Source organism: Melanerpes formicivorus, unplaced genomic scaffold (genome assembly GCF_026170545.1).
Source record: "Melanerpes formicivorus ecotype bairdi unplaced genomic scaffold, bMelFor1.0.p_v2 SCAF_18, whole genome shotgun sequence".
NCBI lineage: Eukaryota > Metazoa > Chordata > Aves > Piciformes > Picidae > Melanerpes > Melanerpes formicivorus.
This window is the reverse complement of record NW_027142370.1, coordinates 4,639,746-4,666,840: the sequence shown is the minus strand read 5'-3', so window position 1 is coordinate 4,666,840 and position 27,095 is coordinate 4,639,746. Positions and strand designations below refer to the sequence as shown.

At 53.6% G+C, this 27,095-nt stretch overlaps 2 protein-coding genes across 7 annotated transcripts in view; both read right to left on the bottom strand.

Annotated features, from left to right (window-relative positions):
* ADAM33 (ADAM metallopeptidase domain 33) overlaps positions 1–10,240 on the bottom strand; it is a 32,605-nt gene extending 22,365 nt beyond the window's left edge. Inside the window, exons 1-2 of the mRNA XM_068149432.1 lie at positions 9,924–10,240; positions 7,048–7,130 (exon numbers count right to left, since the gene is read on the bottom strand). Coding sequence (XP_068005533.1) covers positions 7,048–7,130; positions 9,924–10,047 — 207 coding nt within the window. The 5' untranslated portion in view covers positions 10,048–10,240. The remainder of the gene's footprint in view (positions 1–7,047; positions 7,131–9,923) is intronic.
* A 7,714-nt stretch (positions 10,241–17,954) lies between these two features.
* ALMS1 (ALMS1 centrosome and basal body associated protein) overlaps positions 17,955–27,095 on the bottom strand; it is a 54,795-nt gene continuing 45,654 nt past the window's right edge. For all 6 annotated transcript variants that reach the window (XM_068149426.1, XM_068149427.1, XM_068149429.1 and 3 more), the window contains 4 exons: positions 26,323–26,506; positions 26,049–26,112; positions 24,167–24,266; positions 17,955–18,425 (listed from right to left, as the gene is read on the bottom strand). In XM_068149426.1, the coding sequence (XP_068005527.1) occupies positions 18,381–18,425; positions 24,167–24,266; positions 26,049–26,112; positions 26,323–26,506 (393 nt within the window). In that variant the 3' untranslated portion in view covers positions 17,955–18,380. The remainder of the gene's footprint in view (positions 18,426–24,166; positions 24,267–26,048; positions 26,113–26,322; positions 26,507–27,095) is intronic.

Here is a 27,095-nt window from a genome sequence, read left to right as displayed (position 1 = left end):
CCACCCCCCCACCCCTACCCGGCAAACGCAGCGAGGGGCAGCGAGAGGAAGCGACTGACTCAGCTTCCCCAGGATGTCAGTGGTTTTACTCACTCCCTCACTTTGGAGGGCGTGAAATGGGAACCCCATGCAGGGGTCCATGCCAGCATGGCTCATCTGCACGTGACAGGATGGGCTGGAGCCCCGAACTGCTGCCCTCCTCTGATGTCCCTGCATCCCTTCCCTGGCTCCGGCACTGGAGACACTGAAAGCGTGGCCCTGTCTCTGTTCATGGCCTGGCTGGCCCTGCTGGCTCCCTCTGCCTTGCTCTGTCCCTCCCCATCCAGCAGGGATGCAGGGAGCAGGGTAGGCTGCCAGGGCTGAGGTTTCCCCAGCCCTGGAGGGAAAGGAGAGAGGAGGAAGCTGTCCCTGCAAGGCTCTGGTTTCAGAGCATCTGCTCTGAGCATCCTGGGGTGTTGCACAAGGAATGCAGCAGGGTGCAGGTAAAGTTGGATGATTCCCAGCTTGGGCTAAAACAGAGGCCAGATCCTGCTGTTCCCTCTCATCTCTGTGGAGATGGCTGTCAAGACTCCTTATGGAACCCAGGCTCCAATGCATGCCTGAGGCACAGGGGAGACAGGGGGACCTCCAGCCTGGCAGCCCCAGGGCCACCTTCCTGGGACCACCAGGCTTATAAGGGGCAGCATCACATGACAAAGCATTTTGAGGTGGAGGACAGCTTGGTAGCACTGCTGCACCCCAGGACACAGGGTTTGGGCTCCTGTGATGGGTCTGCCTGCAGGTCTACCCCAGACAGCTCTATGGATGGAGGTGCTCCATTAAGCTGCTAAAACTGGCCTTGGGGAGTTGGTAGAGAGCTGAATTTGGTCTCTTCTCCCAAGGAACAAGCGATAGGATAAAGAGGAAACCATCTCAAGTTGCACAGGGGAGGTTTAGGTTGGACATCAGGAACAATTTCCTCCCCCCAAGGGTTGTCAAGCCCTGGACCAGGCTGCCCAGGGCAGTGGTGGAGTCCCCATCCCTGGAGGGATTTCAAAGCTGTGCAGATGTGGTGCTGAGGGCCATGGTTTAGTGGTGACTTGGCAGTGGTGGGTTAATGGTTGGACTTGATGATCTTAAAGGTCCCTTTCCAACAGACAGTTGTGTGACTTGACTCTATGATTCTCACCCCAGGCAGACCCCTGGGGCTCCTCGTGGCCACATTTCCCGCGGGCAGGGAGGTGCTGACCACCCCATCCCGTGGCCTCGTGGGGATATGGTGTCAGAGCCAGGCCAGCCAAGCCCTCCCCCCCAATGCCTCCAACACTATCTTCCCAGCTCCAAAAAAGGAGAGCAGCCACAGTCCTTATAACAAACCCAAGCAGCAGCAAAGCAAGCCCAGCCCGAGCCCCGGCCGCTTCCCAGCCGGCCGCTTCCCAGCCAGCCCCTTCGGCACGGCCATGGCCACGGCCCCCGGCCCCCAGCGAGGGGCCCTGCGTGGTGCAGGGAGGAGGAGGCTGGGGCAGCGAGCTCCCCTCCCTCAGCGACGGTGGGAACGGGCTGTATTTTTAGAACATGATCTTATACAAACAGCACTGCCTGGCCAAACATGGGCTGTACATGTTGCTTGCCATTTCCCTTCTTTCCCCTTCTTGCCCTCCCTCTTTTCAAGCCGGTTTCTCCCCATCTCTGATCTCCTGCTCCCTGCAGCCCCTCTCCCCCTCCTCCTCCCCCTCCTTCTCCTCCTCTCCAAGGCCCTGCCAGCTCCTTCCCGGTTTTGAATTCCCCAGCAATTACTCCCTGCATCGATTTAAGAGCCGTAGCTGGCAAAATGCTCCTTCCCAGCTGCCGTCTTAAAGGGACACGAGTGTGGGCAGCATCCTCCGGCAGCTCCCCGTGCAAGCACCATCCTGCCTCCCCGGCGGCCAAAGGCTGCAAAACAAACCACTGCCACTGGGACCTGTGTCTGAGCCCTGCGAGGTGATGCACAGGCTCAGAGAATCCTTTTGGTTGCAAAAGACCTTTAAGATCGTCAAGTCCAGCCATTAACCCAGCACTGCCAGGTCACCTCTGAACCATGCTCCTCAGCGCCACATCTGCACAGCTATGAACTCTCTCCAGGAGTGTGGACTGCACCACTACCCTAGCCTAGGGCTTGACAGCTCTTTAGGGAAGGAAGTTGTTCCTGATGTCCAACCTAAACCTTCCCTGGCACACCCTGAGGCTGTTTTCTCTTTTGCTATCACTTGCTCCTTCGAAGAAGGGACCAGCCCCGACCTGGTTCCAGCCTCATTTCAGGAAGTTGTGGAGAGCCAGAAGGTCTCCCCTCAGCCTCATGTTCTCCAGGCTGAACAACCCCAGTTCCCTCAGCTGCTCCTCACTGCTGCTCCTTCTACTCTAGACCCTTCAGCAGCTTGGTTGTCCTTTAGGCACACTCCATGCCTCAGTGTCCTTCTTGGAGTGAGGTGCCCAGAAATGAACCCAGCATTCAAGGTGTGGCCTCACCAGTGCTGAGTACAGGGGGACAGTCACTGCCCTGGTGCTGCTGGCCACACTGTTTCCAGTGCATCCCAAACCACCCCCTTCCTTGTGCCTCGGTTTGCCCCAAGAGCACATGGAGAGGCTGTGGGGAGCTGGGGACTGATCCTGCTATCATCTGGGAGGGGCTGGAACTTGCTCAGCCCCTGAAGAAGTAACAAGCAGTAAAAAGAAGGAGAAGGGGTGTGCATGCACTGCTTGTGCCTGGTAGCCGTCAAATAACTCAGCTCCAAGGCCAGGAGAGGCTATTGCATTAATTAATTAACACTGATCTTCATGCCTTGAGCCTAATTTGCATACAGCTGCCTGCCAAGACATTGTGCAACAGAAATAAGCAGGGATCAGCATGATCCTATTATTTTCCTGGGCCCCAGCATCTTCTCAGGCTCCAGTATCTTCTTCTCCCACCTACAGCCTGCTGCCTCCTTTACCCAGCAGCCACGGAAAGGACACACTGGTCCCTATCACAGGCTGCAGGAACCATCTTCTCTTGGCCCTGGCTGGATGTGGAGTTAGTGGCCCCTATCCAGGACATCCCAGCAAATCCAGTCCCACCAGGGGCTGGGCTGGGAGAGGCAAAGAGCAGCTGGGATGAATCTGCCCTGGCTGGGACCCAGCCCCTGAGCATCCCAGCAGAGCCACTGGGCCAAGCTCCACTCTGCTTTTCTGTTCCAACCCGCTGATCAGAAAAACCACAGCGATGTTTGCAGAGGAGCTCAGGCCAAGGCTTTGCCTTGTTCTGTGAGGGGAAAGACAATCTCTGTTTGCCCACAGCTCCCAGCCAGCCTCCTCACCCAGGCTGCCTCCTCCACCCTGGCTGGGAAGCCCTCAGAGAGCAGCTTGGCCAGGAGCGGGCTCAGGCAGCATTGAGCTCCTTGAGAACTCACTGGTGAAACCAAAATCCAGAAGCCACACTCAAATCACAGCCTGGCCATCTGCTGGGGCAGCTCCCACAAGCCTTGATTTCCTAAGCAGGCACACACAAGCCTGGATGCAAGGAGGAAGCTGGGGATTAGAGTCGCCAGGAGATGCTCCGCAGAGGATTTAGTGATGGATTCTGCAGCTGGAGCATCACAGCTGAGTCAGGTCCTCCCCAGACAGCTGGATCCAAGTAGCAGTCAGGGTCAGAAGAGCACAGCTTGGGCACTGTCTCACCTTGTCCTAAGTGCACACCAGGATCTAGATCCAAGAGTGCAAGGACAAGTCTCATGTTCCAGCTGCTGCCTGTGAAAGCCTCCTGGGTACAGGGGTGTCAGGGGAACCAGGACAGCCCAGGCAATGGAGGCAGAGTCAGGGTTTTGGTTGTTTCAAAGCAAACTTGGCTCAGGGACCACAGTGGGGCTTGCTCAGTCCTGCCACACCTAGCCAAGGGAAAAAGGCTGCCCTGCAGGAAACAGATGGCAGGAGTGCCTGTCCTCAGCACCCCAAACCGTGGGCGGCCCTCTCCTCTCCTCCCTTCCTCCTCCGGAGCAGAGCTGTGACCCCTCACGTGTGTGATGGTCCCTGGAGAGGGGCAGTGCCACGGTGCTGGGGGAGGCACAGGGTATCACATCCCAGCTGTGGCCAGAAGGGCTGCTCCAAGCATTGGGCAGAGAGGATGAAGGGGACAGCCACAGCCACCCCCAGAACAGGGAGGCACTGGCTGCTCCAGGCACCCAGCAGACAAGCCCAGGGGTGAGGGTGGGTGGAAGGATGCTCCATCAGTGCCAACCTGTGCTCCTGTACAGGGTGCCAGGGGAAACCCAGAGGGAGGCTGAGGGACACTTCTGCCCAAGTACTCCTCAGCCCTTGTGAGTTACAGGATCACAGAATGGTTTGGGGCACCCACAGCCTCTGAGCAACCTCTGCCAGTGTCTCACCACCCTCACTGCAGGACATTTCTTCCTCGTGTCCAATCCAAACCTACTCTCTTTCAGCTTAAAAGCACGGCAGCATGAAGCCATGCAGGGAAAAACTATCACAAGGGAAAGGAACAAGGCAGGGAACACAACAGGCTGCTCCACAGGCTGGGTGGGTGCCCAGGGTGGGGACAGGAGCTTCCCATGCCTCAGGGTTGGACACCGGCAGGACCCCCAGGCCAGGATGCTGGGTACAAGCTCCATTTCCAGCTTTGAAGAGCTGGAAAAGCCCATGGTCAGCTCTGGCAGCCTTCCCTCTGTGCCCTCAGCCAGGGGGAAGGAGTGGGAGGAGGAGGATGCTGGATCCCACCCCAGGCGGGTGGTGACAAGGGAGCTGTTTGCAATCAAGGTCCCCACGACCTCCTCTCCAGCCTCTCCGAAATAGTTTCCATGTGTGCCAGGAGCCACCGAGCCTGAAGAGAGCTCCCCAGACAATGGGAGAGAGGAGGGTGAAGAGGGAGGAGGCAGGGTCCAGCCTCACCAGCACCATGCCAGCCCTCACACAATGGGACCACAGGGCCACCACGACCATCCTCCTCAGCTTCCCACTGACTCGACCTCACTCCTCTGGGAGGAGGTAACAGAGATGTGGTGAAGTCCCCTAAAGGAGATGTGGTCTTGTCCCTGGGGACCGTGGCACAGGCCACCCCTCAACATCCCACCCACCATGCAGAGGAGCAGCTCCCAGGGAAGGGATGGAGGAGCCTCAGGGTGGCCACCACACTTGGACCATCATTCCACATGCGCAGATGTTGTCTCCTTGCAGCCTCCTGCCTTGAAGGCCAGCCGTGCCCAGCCAGCACAGTGGGCTGGCAGCAGTCTCCCGGCTGCCTTTCTTTCCAGGATCTTTGCTGGAGAGCAGGAGGAGACAGGGCAGGGATGTGGTGGACTAAATTGTTGCTAAAAATACCCACACCAGCAGTACTAGGCTGGAAAGGGACACTGAGGATCTGCCCAGACTCTGCTTGTCCCTACTCCGTCCTTTGGCTGCCACCATCCTTCCTCCACAAACTCTCCTTGCTCCCAGCTGCGACCACCCTCCCTCTCCCCTCCTTCCTCCACTCACTCTGAGGAACAGGAGTCTCCTTGTTTCAGGCTGGCTGGAGCCAGCAGAAGCAGAGCAGATGCCAGGAAACAGGCCAAGGCTTGCCCAGACATCCCATCCCCAGCTGGTGGCCATCCCAGCCCCACCAGCCCTGGCACCCCCCGGGACTCCCCTGGTGTGCCCTGCGCCCGTGATCTGCACTCGCCCAGCGCCAGTTTGGGCAGCCAGGGTAAGCAGGAGTGCAAATAAAGCTCCTGCTGCCACGCCTTCCCCAGCCTGAGAGCCCTCCAACCTAAATATAGACGACCTGGGGCTGCTAGGAAGGGAGGGGACATTTCTTCAGGCTGGCCACAGCATCCCCAACGTGATGGGCACAATTCCCAGCAGCTGGCACCAGTGGGAGCTCCAGTGCCTTTGGGAAAAGGGATTGCCCGGCCCCTCAGAGGAGGGAGAGCAGGACAAAGCCCCTTTCCACCTCGGGGCCAGAAAGCAGGGCTGACTCTGCCTTTGGCATCTCCTGCCTGGAGCAAGGAGATGTCAGTTGGAAGCCTCTCAAGTGGCTTCAAAGCTGCATGCTCAGTCCCTGCTCCAGATAAGATGCCACCAGAGAAGGTCACTTCCTAACACTGAGTCTTCTCAGAAGTGAATCTGTTCAGCCCCAAAACACAGCAGTTTTCTGCAGCCATCCACATCAGTGCTAGTTGTGCTGGGAAGTGATTTGATCCACCCTGAAAGAGCCCACAGTCCCTGAGACCCTCCCAGCTGTTGGGTACAAGGACCAGCTGCTACGCCTGATGGGCAGCTGCAGAGTCAGTTGACCCCAAAGCCAGGCAAGTCACCAAAGCCAGGCAAGACTCACCACAAGCATCTCACAAAGGAGATTTGGAGCTGATGGGGGTGGGGAGAAGGCTGTGGCAGACCAGCAGAGCAGCCCTGGGAAGCCATATCCTTTCCTCCCCACAGCCCATGCCCAGCTTCTCCACAGTCTTCCCAAAGACATCACTCTTACCCTCTGCAGCTCCTGCCCTTTAGCTAACCCTTGTGGCCAAACCATCAGTCTGACAAACTGCCTCCAGCTCCTCCCTACAGCTCTTATTCCTTCCTACTGCCTGGTGATAGAATCATAGAAAGGGTTGGGTGGGAAGGAGCTTTAAAGATCCTCTAGTTCCAACCCCTTGCCACAGGCAGAAACATCTTCAACGAGATCAGGTTGCTCAGAAGCCTATTCCAATGTGGCCTTGAACACTTCCAGGGCTGGGGCTTCCCCAGCTTCCCTGGGGACCTCTTTAGCACCTCACCATTCTCACAATGAAGACCTTCTTGCTTTTCTCTCATCTGCATGTACACTCTTTCACTTTAAAGCCACCACTCCTCATCCTGTCAGGAGTTAAGACCACATTTAATCAACTCACTGCTACATCCTCTGCTTCCCCTGTTCATCACCTGAACAGGGTGATGGGTCCTATGAAACTCCACATCCTGCTCATGGGACCTGCAAACTTGGCATCTCCCAGTCCCACCACAAAGACCTCTAGGTGCAGGAGCCAGGCACAAGGTCCAAGGGGCAGCAGCCATCTCTGTCCTTACCTTCTCATCCAGGCTGACAGCTCGTCTGGTACGGCCCCCAAGGAGCCAGTGTGGGGTGACTCGCTCTCCATGGGATGGTGGCCCTGGGAATGAGAGGACCTGGTGAGAGCATGAGCAGACCTTGCAAGGCCCTGAGAGAAGGTCCTTCTGCAGCTGCATCAAGAGAGAAACCGGGGGATGGCACAGGAGGACTCTGGCCAACATCCAGAGCCACCATCCAGGGTGTTTCTGGAGAGCAGACACCAGCATGAAGCCAAAGCATCACCCCTGGTACAGGTCAGCACCCTCAGCACTGGCCCAGCCTTGCTTGGGAGCATCACTGCCCAGCCAGGACCCAAACCAGTGACCTAAATCCCCTGAAATCCACTCTGAAGACATAGACAGCACATGGGTGGCACCACCACGGCCCCACTCACATCCCAGCCATCACCAACCAGCCCAGGGGAACCCCCACCAAGCACCCCAAGAGCACCCCAGCCACGGGAGAGGGCAGGGGATATGCAGGCTCATCCTCCTGCCTGCTCCACCTCTCCTGAACCACACAGAGGGGTTTTTTGGCTTTATCCTTTGCCACCTTTGCTACTCATCATTGATGGGCTGCGGAAGCATGGTTTGATCACCTCTAAACCAAGCCATCACCTTTCCAGCCAGGGCTGGGCTGGAGCAGGGAGCAGAGGAGCTAACATAGCTGCAGCACGTCCTGGGTTCTGCTGAGCCATGCCAGCTCCCCAGGGCAGTGCAGCACAAGCAATTCCTTGGCTCCATTAAAGCCAGCCAGAGACAGACTTCCGAAGGTATTTGTTATCCCTGCGCTATGTGGCTGCACTGAAGGCAGCAGCTACTGATGACCTAAGCCTGGAGCACAACAGCAAGAAGCCAATAACATCCGAAGGTGCCACAGGGAGGGGATGAGGTCTAGCTGAAATGCCAAGGCAATGCTGGACCACTTTGCCAAGCCAAATGTTGTCAGTGAAAGCTTGGATCTAAGCAGCCTCCCCCAGCAAAGGGCAAAGGTGTTCACTGAGGGAGTGGAACAACAGAGCCTTATGGCTTCATCATCTCACAGGATTGTTTTGGTTCCTCCTGCCACGACTCCGGGGGGATTTGGCTTGAGGAAAGATGAAGTTATTGAGCAGTAAAAAGAGAAAAATATTGGCTGGGAACCGCAGATGGAGGGTTTGATGTGATGGAGCTGCCCAGCCCAGCCATGCCTGTCCCAGCAGGCCCCAGGCCGTGCCCGGCGCTATCGCACAGTGGCATTTAATCAGCCTTCATTATATATAGCATGCCATCAGATTCCGGGAATAACTGCAGATAAGGTGGTGGCACCAGCCCAGCTTCCTTCTCCTCACCTCCCTTGACCCTCCCCCCCTCCAACCCCCCCATCATTCCCTTCCCCCCCTGCCCCCCCTTGCATCCCTACTGCAACCTTATTTTCTGGGGGGGAAACTAAGGCACAACCACAACGTGCCCTGCCCTCAGCTGCTTTGCTGCCTTCCCCTTACTGAGCAAACGGGGAGAGGGGAATCCTATTTCTCTCCTTAGCTGGCTGCCACGGAGGGAGCAGGGCAGGAAGAGGCTGCCTCTCCCGGCTCGCTGCACAGCCCTTCTTTCTCCCACGCTGTCTGTGGAGAGGATGGGATGTGAGGGGCGCTCGTTCTGCTGGGATTACTGGGCTGGGCTTCGGGCCACGTCGTAAAAGCCTCGGGGTTATTATATTAAGCTTCTCGCTGTTTTGACTGTAGCTTTTGGTGGGAATCAGAGAGACTCAGAGCATGAGACACAGCCTTAAAAATCTAAGTCAAATAAACTGGCAAGTAGCACAGAGGGGGCTTCCCACCCCCTTCTGTCCTTCTATTATTATTATTTTTGCCTGGAAAACACACTCGGCCCCGGCTCCTTCTGGGAACACTGCCTGGCTCTGCCGTGTGGGCTGCCGGCACTGGTGTGACTGGGCAGCCTCACGTTCTGGGGGATGCCCGAGCCCAGAGACGAGCCCCACAGCATCCCCAGGCTCCAGCCGAAGCCGGCAGCTTTCCCATCTGCTCCTTCCATCCAAACAGAGGTTTCTGGCTCCCACCACTCTTCCTCTTCCTCTCCCAGCTGCATGGCTCACACGGGTCTGCCTTGGAGTTGTTGGAAAACTTATTTTCAGCAGCTGCCGAGACCCCAGCGAAGCTCGGACGTGAAAAAACCGTGATATAAAAAGGGGGCTTTGAGGGGGCACCAGCCCCAGCTTCTTGGTGAGGTTGTGGAAGGAATTAGTGACGGAGAAGAAGGACTGCAGGAGCTTGAACCCCAGCCTGACAACCCCCACCCCCATTTGAAAAGTGATCGGAACCTCTGGGGAAAATAAAGCACTTCCTCTCCAGCAGAAGCAGCCACGTTTCACCCCAAAACATGCCGCAGCAGCACCAGCCGCAGCCAGGCACCTTCTGAGGCGCCAGAGCCGGGACTGTTGTGGGGATCCAAGGGAGATGTGGGATGAGGCGGCGAGGGGTGTCTTTGCCGTTCGGGGTGCTGGGGATAAGGAGCCCCATCCGTGCCTTCTGTCGGAGGGGGGGCTCTGGCTGGTCCCACCGCTCCCATCCCGACCAGACCATATAGAGTCATGGCGCGGAGTCCTGCCGGCCCCGGCAGCGCCGGCATGGGGCTGGGGGAAACCCACCGTGGGGGGGATGATTTGGGGTTTGGGGACATACCCCCAGCAGAACGAGGAGCCTGAAGGGAGGAAGGGCTGCCCACAGCCCCGTCCCAACACAGGGGCGCGACCTTCCCTCCCTCCCACCCCCAAATCCACATCCACGCTGCAAACCCCGGAGTACCCCCACCCCATGGACGTGGGGTGCGCCTCCCCCTCTGCCCCCTCCTCTTACCTTGTAGTCCAGCAGCATTCCCCTGCCCGGGCAACAGCAACAACCCCAGGGTGAAGATGCGGCTCCCCCAAAAAGCAGCCAAGCCCCGGTGACCGGAGGGCTTGCGGGGGGCCCGCCCGGCCATGCCGGCTCTCCCCGGGGTTGTCACCGCCTCCGATCCTCGCTGACGGCCCTGCCTTCCCCTCTTATGCTCTCGGGTCCCCTCCCCTCCGCCCGGTTTCCCCCCGCCAGCCCCATTCACTCGCCCCCCGGCCGGCCCCGCTCGCCGGCGGCCGGAGCCCCGGTTCCCGGCTGGGCGCTGGGCTGGGCTGGGCTGCGGGAGGAGGGAGGCGGGGAGGGGGGGCATTGTTCGCCTTTATTTATTGCTGTGTTTCTTGGCCCGGCCGGGCCCGCTTAATGAAAACCAGACCCGAGGAGAAGGAGGAAAGCTGCTCCCAGGCTCCCCCCGCCGGGGCGGCCCGCAGCAGCCGCGCCAGCAGCCGCCGACCCCCGCCCCGGGCTCCCCGCTGCTGCTTCGCCCCCAGCCCCGGCAGGGGAAGCGAGGGGGCAGGGGCAGGAGTTTGGTGGGTGGGAGTGAGGCAATGAAATCACCCCATCGGCTCCACCAGGGTGACAGGCAGGGATGCTTCTGCAACCCTCCACACACCCCACACTTGTTAAATTGCCATTAGTGTTTTTCTTGCAGGAGATGGGGGCCAGCATCCAGCCCCACCATTACTATTCCATCCTTTCTTTTTCCACCTAACAGGAGGGGTGAGAAAGGCAGTGAAATACCCCCATCCACCCCACCCACCCAGGGTGACAGGGCAGAGACACCTCTGCAACTCTCAACGCACTCCTCAAATTGTTACTATTATTATTAATACTAATATTATTCCTAGCAGGAGATGGAGGCCAGCATCCAACCTCCTGAATTAGTATTACTGTTCATTAGTGTTATGTTTTTAACAGGAGTAGGGGAAGAAAGCAATTAAACAACCCTATCCATCCATGCCTCCATCCCTCCCTCCCTCTCACACCAGGTTGAGACAGGTCAGAGGTGCTTCTCTGACCCTCTCATTGTTATTAATACTGATATCTTTTCCACCTAATAGGAGGTAGGAAAAGGTAACTCAAGGACTCCATCTATCCATCCCTCCCTTCCTGCCTTCCTCCCTCCAAGATGGGTTGGAGATGCTTCTGTGACCCTCAATATGCTCCACAGTCATTTGTTGTTGTTATTAATATTGATTGATTTGTTTGCTTGGTTTTTAAACACACACTCAGCACCTTCCCTGCTTCAGAGAATTATCAAGTCATAGGTTGGAAAAGATCCTTCAGACCGGTCGCTTCGTGGGGTCAATGCCGCTCAGCATCACCTCACTCTCACCACAGAGTCTGCCCCTTCTGGGCCCTGCAGGCTCAACAGAGCACCAGGAAGGACTCTCTTAAGCTTGAAGATGGTCTCCTGCTAAAGCTGACCACAGAAAGGTTGTGCAGGTCCCCACACCTCCACGAGAAGACAACCGCTGCAAAACTCAGAGTCACACCAAAGAACAAACCTGTGGAAGAGTGGTGAGAAGCCAAGGACATGGCTGTCCCTTCCCAGATCCAGGCAGCTCAGTGGAAGCTCAGCAGAGCAGCTGAAAATCAGCAGCCTGGCACACAGCTAGGAGGGATTCAGAAGCATGAGAGGGCTTTCAGCCATCGGGAAACCATCATCAGCGAGGCCCAGAGGGACAAGCCTGAGCAGAGCTCCAGAGTGCTTTCCAAGAAAGGGCAGTTGGTGGCCAAGACTGCCACGGAGGGGTGAGCCAGGGGAAACCCTGGGCAGCCTACAGGCTCCAGTCTTCCCCAGCACCCCATCAATCCCAGCATAGCTTCACCATTACTGCATGCTCAGGGACAGTTCTCCTCATTCCTCCACTCTCTCACTCAGGACTCCTGAAGGCAGTGTGGTCTGAAGCTGAAAGCAGAAGTGTCTCAGCTTCCCACCAGCACAGAGAACCTGAGCATAGCTGCTGGCCATAGAGAAATGCACAGCCCTGCACGGGGCTGGGGGCTATCCAGAGCAGCTTATCAAAGGCCTTTTTGTGCAAAGGAGCAGGCATCCCTCCTCCTCATCACTTGATGGCTTTGCTGACAAAAGCCTCCAGAAGCTGTGGCACCCAACCATGGTCTGCAGCTGGGTCACACAGCCTGCCAGCTGAGCCCCAGCTCAGGGACTTCTGCACCCTGGCATCAGCCAAGAGCAGCACGTGGGAAGCAGGGGTGGGAATCACTCACAGCTCTGGAATTAGAGACAGGAAGAACCCTTGGGTATCTCTTTCAGGGTGCTCCTGTCATCCCAGGCACTCATTCTTCATTGTCAGGAAGGAGGCAACCAGCACACCAAGCACACAAGCATAGGAGGTGTGATCAGGAAGACCCCAGGTAGCCACACTTTGAGTCTTCCACTGCTTCACAAGGACAAACTCCATCCCTCTCAGCCTGCTATGAGGCTTCTACAAAGGTCAAGGACACAAGAGTCATAGAATGTTTTGGGCTGGAAGGGACCTTTAAAGGTCACCTAGTCCAGCCCCCCTGCAGCCAGCAGCAACCTGAGCAGGCTGCTCAGAGCCCAAACCAACCTGGCCCAGAATGGTTCCTGGGATGGGACATCTCCCACCTCTCTGGGTGATCTGGGCCAGGGTCTCACCACCCTCACTGTAAAAAAGGTCTTCCTTCTCTCCAGCCTAAATCTCCCTTTTAGTTTCAAGCCATCACCCCTTGACCTGTCACAACAGGCCCAAACTTTCTCATCAGCCCCTTTAAGTGCTGAAAGGCCATCAGGTCTCCCTGCTGCCTTCTCTTCTCCAGACTGAACAACCCCAACTCTCTCAGCCTGGCCCCACAGCAGAGGGCTTCCAGCCCTCACATCATTGTCATGGCCTCCTCTAGCCCCACTCCTACAGGTCCCTGTCTGTGCTGTGCTGAGGACTCCAGAGCTGGCCCCAGTACTGCAGATGGGGTCTCACTAGAGAGGAGTAAAGGGGCAGAGTCCCCTGCCTCGCCTTGCAGTGTGGTACAAAACAGGCCCTTTATAAAAACAGATAGACACACAAATAAAGTCTCCTTAGACCGAATTTCACACAGCCTGCTACTGCAATGGCTGCACACAATGCCGCTGGAACTTAACTCCCCATCCAGAGGGGCTCCGGAGGCTCAGCTGCCCCTCCAGATCCAACTGGTGAGTCTCAGAATCCAAGAGTCTTACTCGTCTCTGGAGGCAGGTCAGGGCTGGCTGCTCAGCAGATGACTCAACAAGGCTTGGCAGGGGCCAGCAGCAAGCCCCCCGTGGCAGAGTGATTCACAGGACATACCAAGTCGAACTGGGGTGGAGGAGCCAACACAGCTTGGGGAGAGGGAGCTGGAGCTCCTCTTTGGGACCGTGGAGACAAGTTTGAAGGAGCTTCTAATGGAGCTCGAAGGTGACAGGGCTGCAGCACTTGGCTATGTGAACGAATTTAGAGTCTATTAAAACCAGCTTCTTCTTCCCCATCAAGACCTCTTACAAGTGCCCTCATCAGTGTGGAATTTGAGTCCCTTCCAGAAGTGCATTCATCACCAGGGCTTTCATTTGTCATGAGGAGGTCACTCACCCTCCCACAGGGGCTAATTTGGTCTGGAGAACTCAGTTTATCTGCTGATGGAGGGAGGACAACGTTAATAAAAGCCTGACTTCCAAGCCATGCTGGTGTGAAAGAACCTCTGCCTGCCCTACTTAGAGCAGCTTGGCTGAAGGCCTTCCCCAAGCCCACGGCCAGCATGGGCAATGGCTTCACTTGTCAGGAGTGCAGCTGGCCCACCACTGACTGCAGCAGAAAGGAAGCAATCCATTTGATCTTTACTGGATTCAAGTTTGAGCTGGGCTCACAAACAGGAAGTCATTTCCTCATCAGGATATCGTTTCAGAAGTGAATTATAGACCGGGATGCTCCCATGGGGAAGTGGAAACTCCTGTACTCAGCACTGGTGAGGCTGCACCTCAACCAGCGGGTTCAGGTTTGGGCCCCTCACTCCAAGAAGGACACGGAGGTTCTGGAGCTTGTCCAGAGGAGGGCAACAAAGCTGGGGAAGGGCTTAAGTCCTGCGAGGAGCAGCTGAGGGAACTGGGGTTGTTCAGCCTGGAGAAGAGGAGGCTGAGGGCAGACCTTCTGGCTCTCTACAACTCCCTGAAAGAAGGTCAGAGCCAGGTGGGGTTGGTCTCTTCTCCCAGGGAACAGTATCTCAGTATCACCAAGGTTGGAAGAGACCTCAAGGATCATCGAGTCCAACCTGTCACCACAGACCTCATGACTAGACCATGGCACCAAGTGCCACATCCAGTCTCCTCTTGAACACCTCCAGGGATGGGGACTCCACCACCTCCCTGGGCAGCACATTCCAATGATGAACAACTCTCTCTGGGAAGAACTTTCTCCTCACCTCCAGCCTAAACTTCTCCTGGTGCAGCTTGAGACTGTGTCCTCTTGTTCTGGTGCTGCTTGTCTCAAACTAGATAGACATGCAATGGCATGACCACACTCTGTGGGGAGCAGCTTCTTCCAAGGAACTCACACACTTCAACTGAATTCTTACCTCACCCTTGCAACTGGTTTCCATGGCAATCCTTCCAGTGATGCAAAGAGATGAGGCAACATGTCCCAAATCACTTCTGCTCCAGCTCCTCACACATCCCCTCATCGCTGCCTGATGTAGGAGCCCTCTAACTACTGCAGGCTGGTCCTCCATGGGAAGGACTCCTAAAACACCCACCAAGAACCAGAGGACTTACCATGTCACTACAGAAGGTCCACCAGGATGGAAATTACAGCACAGAAAGTAGACCTTTGTGGAAATGATCACAAGAGAGGAAATAGAAGCTGCTTCTGAAGGGCAAACAAGACTTCTACTTTGAAATAAGGACCCTTCCAGAGCATCAAGTGTCTCTTCACATCCCTTTTCTCTGTTGTCTTGCCCACCACACACACACACACACACACACATCCACACCTCCCAGCTGACATTCAGTCTGCAGGCAGTGCATCTACAGTCATTATATCTACTTGATGATGGCCAAGGTACAGGTGAACAATGATCAAAGCTGCTCTCAGTTTCTGGAGACAACTCTACAGCTGTGCTGCCCTCACCCACTTTTTGATGTAGCAACTGCCCTAGCTGGCCTCTTGGTGAGACTCCAACCAGCATTTGGTACCTACACAACACTCACTGTGAGGAGTGCTCAAGGCAAATGCTGATCACAGAACACTTCTGGTTAGTTCAGAGCAGAAGCCTGCTCCTGTAGGGTTCAGAAAAAAACAAAGAGAGAGTTCTGCCTTCCTTAAACTCCCAAAGATTTGCAGAACTTACCCTAAAAGTCTGTGTGCAGCAGGGGATTAAGAGGAGATGACTCCACTCTGCAATCAACACAGCCAAACCTCATCTCTTGAGTTTTTGGAAAGAGGCTTTGCTGGTTGGAACCAATGAATTCAAATGTCAGCAGCCTCCTTCCACAGAACTATAAACACTGGATGCTTTGCACCCAGCACAAGCTGCTTCTGACCCAACCACAACGAGCAGTGGAATGGGTGTGAGTCAGTTTCACTAGGAAGCCTCATGGAGGGCAGAGCAGGAGGCTGAGGAGGAGATTTGCCTCCTTTAAACCTGGACCTCACTTGCAGTTCTCAGAAGTTGCAGCTCCTCCTGATTTCATCCAGGACTGGAGGTGCTCTCTGCTGCAGGGAGAAAAGTCTATCTCATACTGCTCCTCTACATACTAGGCTGGACATCAAGGACAATTTCTTCCCAAGAAGGGTTGTCAAGGCCTGGACCAGGCTGCCCAGGCTAGTGGTGGAGTCCCCATCCCTGGAGGGGTTTCAAAGCTGTGCAGATGTGGTGCTGTGGCCATGGTTTGGTGGTGCCCTGGCAGTGCTGGGTTAAGAGTAGGACTCAGTGAGGTTAAATGTCTTTGCCAATCCAAACAATTCTGTGATTCTCCAAACCTTTCTTTTCCATGTGTGCAAGAAAAGTGCTGCTGTGCAGCACTCCAGAAAGCAGAGCACAGACTCTTTGTGTGGCCTGAGCCCAGTGCACAACACACAGGCACAGCCTCCAGCTCACACATCCTGATGTATAAAAGCCTGCCCAAACAGAAGAGTTTTTAACAGAAGCAAACACTTCTCCCTTAGCCAAGGCAAAAAACCACCACCATGTTATGACCAAATGAGGAGTCACAGCTACAGGGCACTAAAGCTCTCAAGCTGCAGCTCTGACAGTTCCCAGGACAGTGACTAGAGGATTTCTCTGGCAGCCAGTGAATGGTTTTAAACAAGGTAAAACCTGACACATTTTGCAGCAGCAATTTGTTTTGAAAGGTTCTGCAATGTGTAGTTTCTGCTTTGATGAGGATGTGTACTCCAGGCAGCTGCAATGGACTGCCTCCACCTTTCCCCACGCTGCTCTGCCCCAGTCAGGCCATATCTGGTGTATTTGGTCCAGTTCTGGGCTCCCCAGTTCAAAAGAGACAAGGAACCACTGGAGAGAGTCCAGCAGAGGCTACAAAGCTGCTGAGGGGCCTGGAGCATCTCTGTGAGGAGGAAAGGCTGAGAGCCCTGGGGCTGTTGAGCCTGGAGAATAGCAGCCCCAGAGGGGATCTGAGCAATGCTCATCAGTACCTAAAGAGCAAGGAGCAAGAAGATGGGGCCAGATTCTTTCCAGTGGTGCCCACTGACAGGACAAGAAGCAATGTGCACAAACCAGACAACACTACAACAAACCTTAATGTAATTTCCTGTAGCCCTACTGACCTCCAGGGGACTCCCATTATTCCCCAACATGTTAGGATCTGATTCATTACATCCCAAGGTGAACTCCATGGTAAAGGGCAGAGCTGGACCACAGCATCCAGCCCTGGACCACAGCATACAGCCTGAATGGCTTAGCCAAGGAGTGAGACAAGAAGTTCTTGTCAGTTCTTAGTGAAGACAAGTCAAAGCCTCTGAGCTGTGCCTCACCTCCCCAGAACTGGGTGCTCCCTTATAGCTGTTCCTTGAACAGAATCACTCTGAATCATCTTTACAGAAAGAGGAAACCCAGCAGCCACTTGGTTATCCTCAGATGTCTTTTCCTGTTTATAGGTCGCATGAACTCCATGGTGATGAAAGGAAACTGAGACTTCAGGCTGCTGCCACCAAAACCCACAATCTTTACATTTCATCTTCCACCACTCTGATGCTAGTTAAGTGCACAATGAAGCATCCAGTCAGAGGGGCTCCAGTCTAAGGGAAGGCCTTGGCTTAAAAATTCCCAACAGCCTAACATTTTCTCTGAATAGTCTCTCCTGGCTCACACAGAAAGGCAGCAAAGCAAGTGACAGGTGACTGAAAGGTCACAATTCCCCAGCTCTGACAGTGCTAACAGTGTCCAGTTCAAACAGCCATTAGTCACCTGCTGAGATCTCAAGTGCTGTGCTGGGCAGAGTAAGAGGTGATTGGGGAATTAGGGGCCTGGAGCACCTCTGTGAGGAGCAAAGGCTGAGAGCCCTGGGGCTGTTGAACCTGGAGAAGAGCAGCCCCAGAGGGGATCTGATCAATGCTCACAGTATCACTAATGTTGGAAGAGACCTCGAGGATCATCGAGTCCAACCTGTTCAGCAAGAGCTAAAGGGTGGGGAGCAAGAGGATGGGGCCAGACGTTTTTCACTGGTGCCCAATGGACAATGGGCACAAACTGCAGCCCAGGAGGTTCCATCCAAGCAGGAGGAAAAACTTCTTTAGTGTGAGGGTGCTGGAGCCCTGGAACAGGCTGCCCAGAGAGGCTGCGGAGTCTCCTCTGCAGAGATTCCAACCACTGTGACCCTGGGCAAGCTGCTGTGGGTGCCCTGACGTAGGAGGGGGGTTGGACTGGATGATCTCAGAGGTCCCTTCCAACCCCCACCACACTGGCATTCACAGCCACAGCTGGTTTCACTGGATGCTGCCCACGGGGACAGCAGAGATGCAGTTCACAGTCGCCGCCAGTTACTACAAAGTGATCTGATGTTATTTATTCAGGGGGGAGGGGGTTTGCAGTACAAAACATCACCAGCAGATTCTTACACTGTGATGGGAGATACAAAAAAACCAATAAAAATCCTTGTTGAAAAACTGATTTTACAATAAATATCAACCTTGCTGTTGCCCTCAGGTAGCCATAAATATATCACGACCCAAGAGCTCCCAAACTGCTTTTGCTTTGGAAGCACAAAAAGAGCACTACAGAACAACCAAAAAATAAGAATAAAAGCCAGTCATTTAAAAAAAATGTCATTCATATCAAATCATTAATCCTTAAATATCTGCAAAATAGGGGGCAAGACTGGTATCCAAATGAACCCCCCAGAGCATGCACTGCACAAGCATTTACTGGTCGTCCTCTCCTCCACGCTGCCACCTTCACTCCAGGAGGAGATGCTGCTGCTCAGTTCCAAGGCACCTTCCTCCCTAAGACACGGTTGGTGATTTTCTGAAAGAGAGAAACCAAGTGGCAGAGGTGAGTGTTCATCCTCAGAAAAGCACAAACACAAAGGCTGAGGGCAGTGGAAGACAGAGAAGACATGGCAACAAGCACATCACAGTATCACAGTATCACAATGTAACTAAGGTTGGAAGAGACCTTGAGGATCACTGAGTCCAACCTGTCGCCACAGACCTCATGACTAGACCATGGCACCAAGTGCCACATCCAATCTCCTCTTGAACACCTCCAGGGATGGGGACTCCACCACCTCCCTGGGCAGCACATCCCAATGACTAATGACTCTCTCTGGGAAGAACTTTCTCCTCACCTCGAGTCTAAACCTCCCCTGGCGCAGCTTGACACTGTGTCCCCTTGTTCTGGTGCTGGTCGCCTGGGAGAAGAGACCAACCCCTTCCTGGCTACAACCACCTTTCAGGTAGTTGTAGAGGGCAATGAGGTCTCCCCTGAGCCTCCTCTTCTCCAGGCTAAGCAACCCCAGCTCCCTCAGCCTCTCCTCACAGGGCTGTGCTCAAGGCCTCTCCCCAGCCTTGTTGCCCTTCTCTGGACACCTTCAAGTATCTCAATGTCCTTCTTAAACTGAGGGGCCCAGAACTGGACACAGGACTCAAGGTGTGGCCTAACCAGTGAAGAGTACAGGGGCACAATGACTTCCCTGCTCCTGCTGGCCACACTATTCCTAATGCAGGCCAGGATGCCATTGGCCCTCCTGGCCACCTGGGCACACTGCTGGCTCATATTCAGGTGGCTGTCGATCAGCACACCCAGGTCCCTCTCTGTTTGGCAGCTCTCAGCCACTCCGACCCCAGCCTATAGCTCTGCATGGGGTTGCCGTAGCCAAAGTGCAGCACTCGGCACTTGGACTTGCTGAATGCCATCCCACTGGACTCTGCCCATCTGTCCTGTCAGTCAAGGTCCCTCTGCAGAGCCTTTCTACCCTCTAACATAAATTAGGGCTCTTCGCTGCGGTGGGAGGGAAGAGGAATGGTTGAAGGAGAAGAGATGAAAGGAGTCTGCAGCAGGTGAAAAGGGAATGGTGTACTGTGTCCAGTTCTGGGCCCCTCAATTTAAGAAGGACATTGAGACTCTTGAACATGTCCAGAAAAGAGCAATGAGGCTGGGGAGAGGTCTGGAGCACAGCCCTGTGAGGAGAGGCTGAGGGAGCTGGGGGTGTTCAGCCTGGAGAAGAGGAGGCTCAGGGGAGACCTTATTGCTGTCTACAACTACCTGAAGGGAGGTTGTAGACAGGAGGGGGTTGGTCTCTTCTCCAAGGCAACCAGCACCACAACAAGAGGACACAGTCTCAAGTTGCACTAGGGGAAGTTCAGGCTCAAGGTGAGGAGAAAGTCCTTCACAGAAAGAGTTGTTTGCCATTGGAATGTGCTGAATGTGCTCTGAAGATCATCCAGTCCAGCCCCCCCACTGCTAAAGCAGGGTCACTCACAGCAGCTTGCCCAGGATCACAATGTCCAGGTGGGTTTGGAATCTCTCCAGACAGTTCCTGGTCTCTCTAACAAATACTGTGTGGCTTTGGAGAAGAGCAGGACAAAGCAAGAGCTTTGGGTAACTCACACTAACAGCAGTGGGCATGGCACAGCCCAGAGCACACACACACCCCCCACAGTGTCCAGAGCACATACACAGTGTCCAGAGTGCAGACACACACCACACACAGTGTCCAGAGCACACACACACCCCACACAGTGTCCAGAGCACAGACACACACCACACACAGTGTCCAGAGCACACACAGAGTGCCCACAGCACAGACACACACCCCCCACAGTGTCCAGAGCACACACACAGTGCCCACAGCACAAACACACACCACACACAGTGTCCAGAGCGCACACACCCCACACACACAGAGGAAAAGCAGCAAAGCTGCTGACCTGAATCTCAGTGTGGAATCCATCCCCAGCACTTCACAGAGCCTCAGAAAGGCTCAAAACACCCCACCCCACAAAGCCTCCACAAGCCCTTCTGCCACCTCCAAAGCAAAGGCAGCAGTTAGATGCTATCTCCCCTCTTTGCTTCGCCTCAGGAAGCGACCACAGAACACAAAGCGCTCGCAGGTTGCTGACAGGCAGGAAGGTGCAGCCAAGGGGATGAAAAACAAAGGCTAAACCCAAAGCAAAGCAGCAAGTCAGGTGCAGCTCAGCTCCTCAGATCCAGAAGCATGTGCCTTCTCCTTTGGGGCAGTGACACCCTGTGGTCCCTGTCTCACACAGGCTCTGAAGAATATGGTCCAGTCAGAAATGAAATGATGGGAATGTATTCTTTCCTTCAAGGGCTAGAGGTCAGTACATACATTCCTAAGTTTGTTATCCCCTTCATGGAGGTTCCCCCTCCCTGCTCCCTGTTTACAAAAATTATCTGAATCTGATGGAAAAGCTTCAGTAATGGGAGCCTCCTCTTCTGCAGGCTGAACACCCCCAGCTCCCTCAGCCTCTCCTCCTAGGGCTTGTGCTCGAGGCCTCCCACCAGGGTCACTTTATCATAGTATCAGTCAGGGTTGGAAGGGAGCACAAGGACCATCTAGTTCCAACCCCCCTGCCATGGGCAGGGACACCCCACACTAGATCAGCCTGGCCAGAGCCTCATCCAGCCTGGGCTTAAACACCTCCAGGGACGGGGCCCCAACCACCTCCCTGGACAACCCATTCCAGGGCTTCACCACTCTCATGGGGAAGAACTTCCTCCTCACCTCCAGCCTCAATCTCCCCACCTCCAGCTTCATTCCATTCCCCTTAGTCCTATCACTACCTGAGATCCTGAGCAGTCCCTCCCCAGCCTTCCTGTAGGCCCCCTTCAGATACTGGAAGGCCACAATTAGGTCACCTCAGAGCCTTCTCTTCTCCAGACTGAACAGCCCCAACTCCTTCAGTCTGTCCTCATAGGAGAGGTGCTCCAGCCCTCTGATCATGCTCTTGCTGACTTTATGCTCTATGTGTAACTGACAGTCCAAAACCAAAGGGATACTGGGACAGGTTTTGATCACCCTGTGACCAAAATAACTTTCCTATCTCAATCAAGAGAAGCATTTCATGACTCCAAAAGCTTCAAAAGCCTATGCAACCCTCCACCACTTTCTAGCACAGGAATTTTGATGTTTCCAGTTATTTATAAGCTCCTACTGCTTCCTCCCAAGGATCCATCCTCACTCAGTGCCCACAAAACTGTTATTTCATTCTCACTTCACTCCCACAGGCAGACTTTTTAGCTGACAGGACAAGGGGTGATGGCTTGAAACTAAAAGAGGGAGATTCAGACTAGAAAGAAGGAGAAATGACACTGAGGGTGGTGAAACACTGGCCCAGGTTGCCCAGAGAGTTTGTGGTAGATGCTCCATCCCTGGGCACACTGAAGGGCAGGCTGGATGGGGGCTCTGAGTAGTGTGATCTAGTTGAAGATGTCCCTGCTGACTGCAGGTGGATTGGAAGAAATGGCCTTCAAAGGGCCCTCCCAACCCAAACAAGTCTGTGGTTCCATGATCAGCAGTTCACAAACTTGCCACTATGAGAGATACTCAGACCACAGTTTGGGGACAGATGATTGAAAATCTACAACTCCAGCTTCCATGCAGCTTTAGGGGAGCTTTTGTACCAGGCCTTTTCTTCTCCTGTGTCGTCTTTGGAGTCATTCCACCAAATCTGGGGCTCTTTTCTTCGTGCACAATCAGATCTGCTTAGAAACTGATGCTCTCAGCAACACATTAACCCAAATCTAAACAAACCATTCACTGTATTTACAGCTACTCACAGCATCCTCAAGGAAGACAAAGATTACAATATTTACTGCACTGAATCATCAGCCCCCTTCTAATCAAAACCACACTTGTATACAAAAAAAATCTGAGCTGATTCCCTCTCTGCTTCCAGCTGACTACACTGCTCCAAGTCAAAGCCTGCCAGCATTCATTACCTCTTAAGACCTTACTGTAACTGCTTCTGAGATTCTCAGACAGTGAAAAAAACCATGCCCTGGATATACCCTACAAAAGCACAGCAGCAAACTCAAGTAATTCTAGTGGCAAATACCCACAATCAGATTAGGAAAGTATCCTGGATATCACATTGCACTGCAAGCCTTGATTCTTAAAATCCAATTACTGCCCTTTCCAACAAACAACTAACTGTGTTATTCCAGCCCTGATAGGACAACTCAGCCAGGAAAGAGCTGCTCTGCTGTAACTGAAGTGCAAGCTGAAGATGCAGAGGTCAAAAAACTAAAACACAGGACCAAAAAAACCCCAAAACACCCAAAAAGTTTTCATCTTCAATGCACTGGTTAGGCCACACCTTGAGTCCTGTGTCCAGTTCTGGGCCCCTCAGTTTAGGAAGGAGGTTGACTTGCTGGAGCGTGTCCAGAGAAGGGCAACGAAGTTGGTGAGGGGTTTGGAACACAGCCCTGTGAGGAGAGGCTGAGGGAGCTGGGGTTGCTTAGCCTGGAGAGGAGGAGACTCAGGGCTGACCTTCTTGCTGTCTATAACTACCTGAAGGGGGGTTGTAAACAGGCAGAGGTTGGTCTGTTGTCCCAGGCAGCCAGCACCAGAACAAGAGGACACAGTCTCAGGCTGCACCAGGGGAGGTTTAGGCTGGATGTTAGGAAGAAGTTCTATACAGAGAGAGTGATTGCCCATTGGAATAGGCTGCCTGGGGAGGTGGTGGAGTCACCATCACTGGAGGTGTTCAGGAGGAGACTTGATGGGGTGCTTGGTGCCATGGTTTAATTGATTAGGTGGGTTGGATTGGTTGATAGGTTGGACACGATGATCTTGAAGGCCTCTTCCAACCTGGTCTGGTCTATTCTATTCTACTCTACTCTACTCTACTCTACTCAGGTTTATAATGCAGTTTATTGCCTGCTGCCAAAGCTCCCCAGCAGGTTACATTTGATGGTGTATGGGGTAGTTAAAGAGTGAGAAGGTAAAGCTCTAGAACCTCAGCAGCTGCATTGCAAATTGATGTTTCTCACATTTTAGTCCTCACCAAGCTGCAAAATGAACACTTAGAACAGGAACAGGCTGCCCAGGACAGTGGTGGAGTCCCCATTCCTGGAGACCATGGAGATGTGGTGCTGAGGGGCATGGTTTAGTGGTGACCTGGTAGTGCTGGGCTAATGGATGGACTCAATCTTTAAAGGAGTTGTCCAACCAAAATGATTCCATGATACTAGCAAGTCTTAAAAGAAAGTACATGAACAGCTCCCAAAGTGCTATACTGGTCAGGTTGGGATCTGCACTTCTCAGAGGGAACACACTTTATCAGGACACTAATCACATTCCTATATACAAACTGCTACTGTTTGCTACAGGAAACACTCAGCTTTCCTCCTCAGAGATGCTCCAGTCCCCTCCTCATCTTTGTAGCCTCTGCTGCACTCTCCCCAGCAGCTCCTTGTCTCTCTTCAACTGGGGAGCCCAGAACTGGACCCAGTACTCCAGGCTGAGGCCTTACTAGGGCAGAGCAGAGGCAGGGGAGAACCTCCCTACACCTTGTGTACATACTGGAAGGATTTCAGGTTAGAAAGGGAGGAGTTTTCTTCCACGTTTGTGTAAAGCTTGACTACTCTGACTCTGATTAAACGCTAACAGATCCTAACCACCTAGAAGCTCCAAAACACCACCAGGGGGTTAACATTGGGTAAATACTACTTATAATGCTCGAGGCCTCAAGCAAAACAAATCCTGAAGTGTAGCAGCACAAGTGCTTGAGCAGCACACCCACCCTTTTGTAGAGCTGTGCTCTCAGGCGGTAGGAGTTGTACTCCGCTTTCCTCTTCTCTTCCTCTCTCCTCTTCCGCACCTCTGGCAGCTGCTCATAGATCCTGAAGTGTAAAAACAAAAAGCTGACAATAGTAGCTTGGAAGGAAAATCCTGGTATCAAACCCCATCCTCTGGTTTGTCTGTGAAAGGCTACTGCCCAGCCACGTCACAGAGAGGTTTCTCTGAGGGGCAGTGCTGTCACACAGGGAAAACACGGAATAGCCAGCAGCTGGGACACCGGAAATTCCCACATCCCCCAGTGCCTTTCTCTGACAAGCAACACCCTCCTGACAGCAACATTTAGAACTTTCCAATGACCATGCAGCTGAGGGACCAGCCAGCTGCAGCAGGAGAAAAGACTGAGAGCCCTGGAGCTGTTCTGCCTGCAGCAGAGCAGCCTGAGAGGGGATCTGAGCAACGCTCAGCAAGAGCTGAAGGGTGGGGTGGCAAGAAGATGAAGCCAGACTCTTGTCAGTGGTGCCCAGTGAAGGCACAGTGGTCACAAACTGGAACCCTCTTTTTCTGCTCTGTCTGCAGCTGCACTTAGGTCATCTTTTCAAAACCTGTCACTACCCACATTACCACTACAGAAAAGAGGGAACAAATCACATTGGGATGGTTATTTTACTTCTCTTATGCTTTGCCAGAAGGTATCAGTGGGTGCCAGGCCTATGCATGCAGCATCTCCAAGATCTGGGGTTCTGCTTCACTACCACTTCACCATTCCCTAGAGGCTTTCACTGTTTGAGGGCTCCCCTTAAAGACAGCCCAAGATTTACCCCTGACAAACCATCTCACAATAGAGATGTTTAGAGCAAGGAATGGGCAAAGCAGAATTACAGGGAAATGAACTGAAAATTGTCTTCATTACCTCTAGCTGATTTGCCATGAGAAATTCCACTTAGCCTCACAGAGAAAAAGAAAAAGGCTGCTGCACTCATTAAAGGTGTGGATTCCAAAAGAATGGTAGGGAATAAATGACTTCTCAGCTCCAGCTGAGAGCTGGAGCATGACAGCAGCATGGACACCAAGTATGAGTACCTGAGTCAGGCTCCCCAGAAGTCCTGCTGACTTGGGTTATAGGAAACCAGAGGCTCTGCTAACACATCAGTCCAGATACATTGATCTCACAGTCCAAGTGACTCAAACTCCACTCCTTCTGCTGCAGCTAAACCATGTGGAGATTGCATTCTCTGGGAAACTGGGGGATTCAGCATATTTGCCATTTCTGCCTCCTCTCTAGTCATGCCCTAAAAGTCCTTCTAAATGCCAAAGGCTACTGAAACAAAACATCCTTTTTGGACTCTGCCAGCATGAGAAAGTTTTCTATAGAATGTATTGCATATTCCAGGAGGTATTTTGTAGAATCCCAGTGTAGCTGGGAACAGGAGGGATCTCCAGAGTTCATCTAGGCCAGCCTCCTCCTCATGCAGGGCTAGCGTCAAGGCTACCTCACTTTGCCTTTCAACCTTGAAATGGATGCATCTTGAAATGGATGCAGATTCTGCACTCCTCTGAGCCCTGGTCCAGCACATCACCACCCTCCTTGCAAAAAAATCCCTTCCCTCCAGTTAGAAGTTCTCCTCACTGTAACCCACCACCACTGCTGCTTGCACTGTCACCATGCACCTCCAAGAAGAGTCTTCCTCTGTCCTCTGTAAACCCCCTTCCTGGATGATCTTAAAGGTCTTTTCCAATCCAAACAAATCACTTGAGTGCACAGATCTTGACCTGAACATGCTGACTTATCCCCAGCACTGAATTCCCTGACTGCAGATAAAACTCTCCCACCTTTCCTAGCCAGGTGCATTTATCCACCTGCAACAAAATGTTCTTAGCCTTACCGTTTAGATCTCTGAACCATTTCACTCCTTGGAACTGTTCTTCTCTTTTCTCCAACCAGAAGACCTAAAGGGAAAATTGTGAGGGAAGAGTGAACAAGCCAGCTTCTCACAAAGAACCCCACTGCAGCAATCTGAGTCCTTTGCAAGCTATGGGTCCTTACAGACACTAATGTCCAATAACTGCGGCACTGTCACTGCAAGCACACAAACAGCCTTAGGTGTTGAGTGGGGATTTTTCATTCCTGTGGAGCAAAGGGCAAAACCATGAAGCTACCTCTCTCAGCCAGCAAGTGACTTGCATTCCTGTAGCCCTTTCTCTTCTCTGGAGGATTAAAGAGCTCTTCTCGTTCAGCCTGCAGTACACTCTGTATCTTCCTCTCCTCCATCACGAGCTTCAGGTGTTTCACACGCTCACCAGAACGGGAGATGAAATCAGGGCGATGCGCTGCCAGAGCCTCCTAAGATGAGACAACACAGAACTGTGTTCAGCTTTGGACTGCTCACTCCAAGAAAGACATTGAGGTGCTAGAGCATGTCCACAAAAGGGCAACAAAGCTGGTGAAGGGTCCAGAGCACAAGTGGTTGAGAATTGTTTAGGCTGGAGAAGACGTTTAAGATCAAGTCTAACCATTAACACAGCTCTGTCAGATCACCACTAAACCATGTCCTTCAGTACCACAGCTACATGGCTTTTAACCCTCTCCAGGGATGGGGATTCCAGCACTGCCCTGAGCAGCCTGTTCATAGTATCATAGTGTCATAGTATCATAGTATCAGTCAGGGTTGGAAGGGACCACAAGGATCATCTAGTTCCAACCCCACTGTCATGGGCAGGGACACCCCACACTAGATCAGGCTGGCCAGAGCTTCATCCAGCCTGCTCTTAAACACCTCCAGGGATGGGGCCTCAACCACCTCCCTGGACAACCCATTCCAGGGCTTCCCCACTCTCATTGGGAAGAACTTCCTCCTCACCTCCAGCCTGAATCTCCCCACCTCCAGCCTGAATCTCCTCACCTCCAGCCTGAATCTCCCCACCTCCAGCCT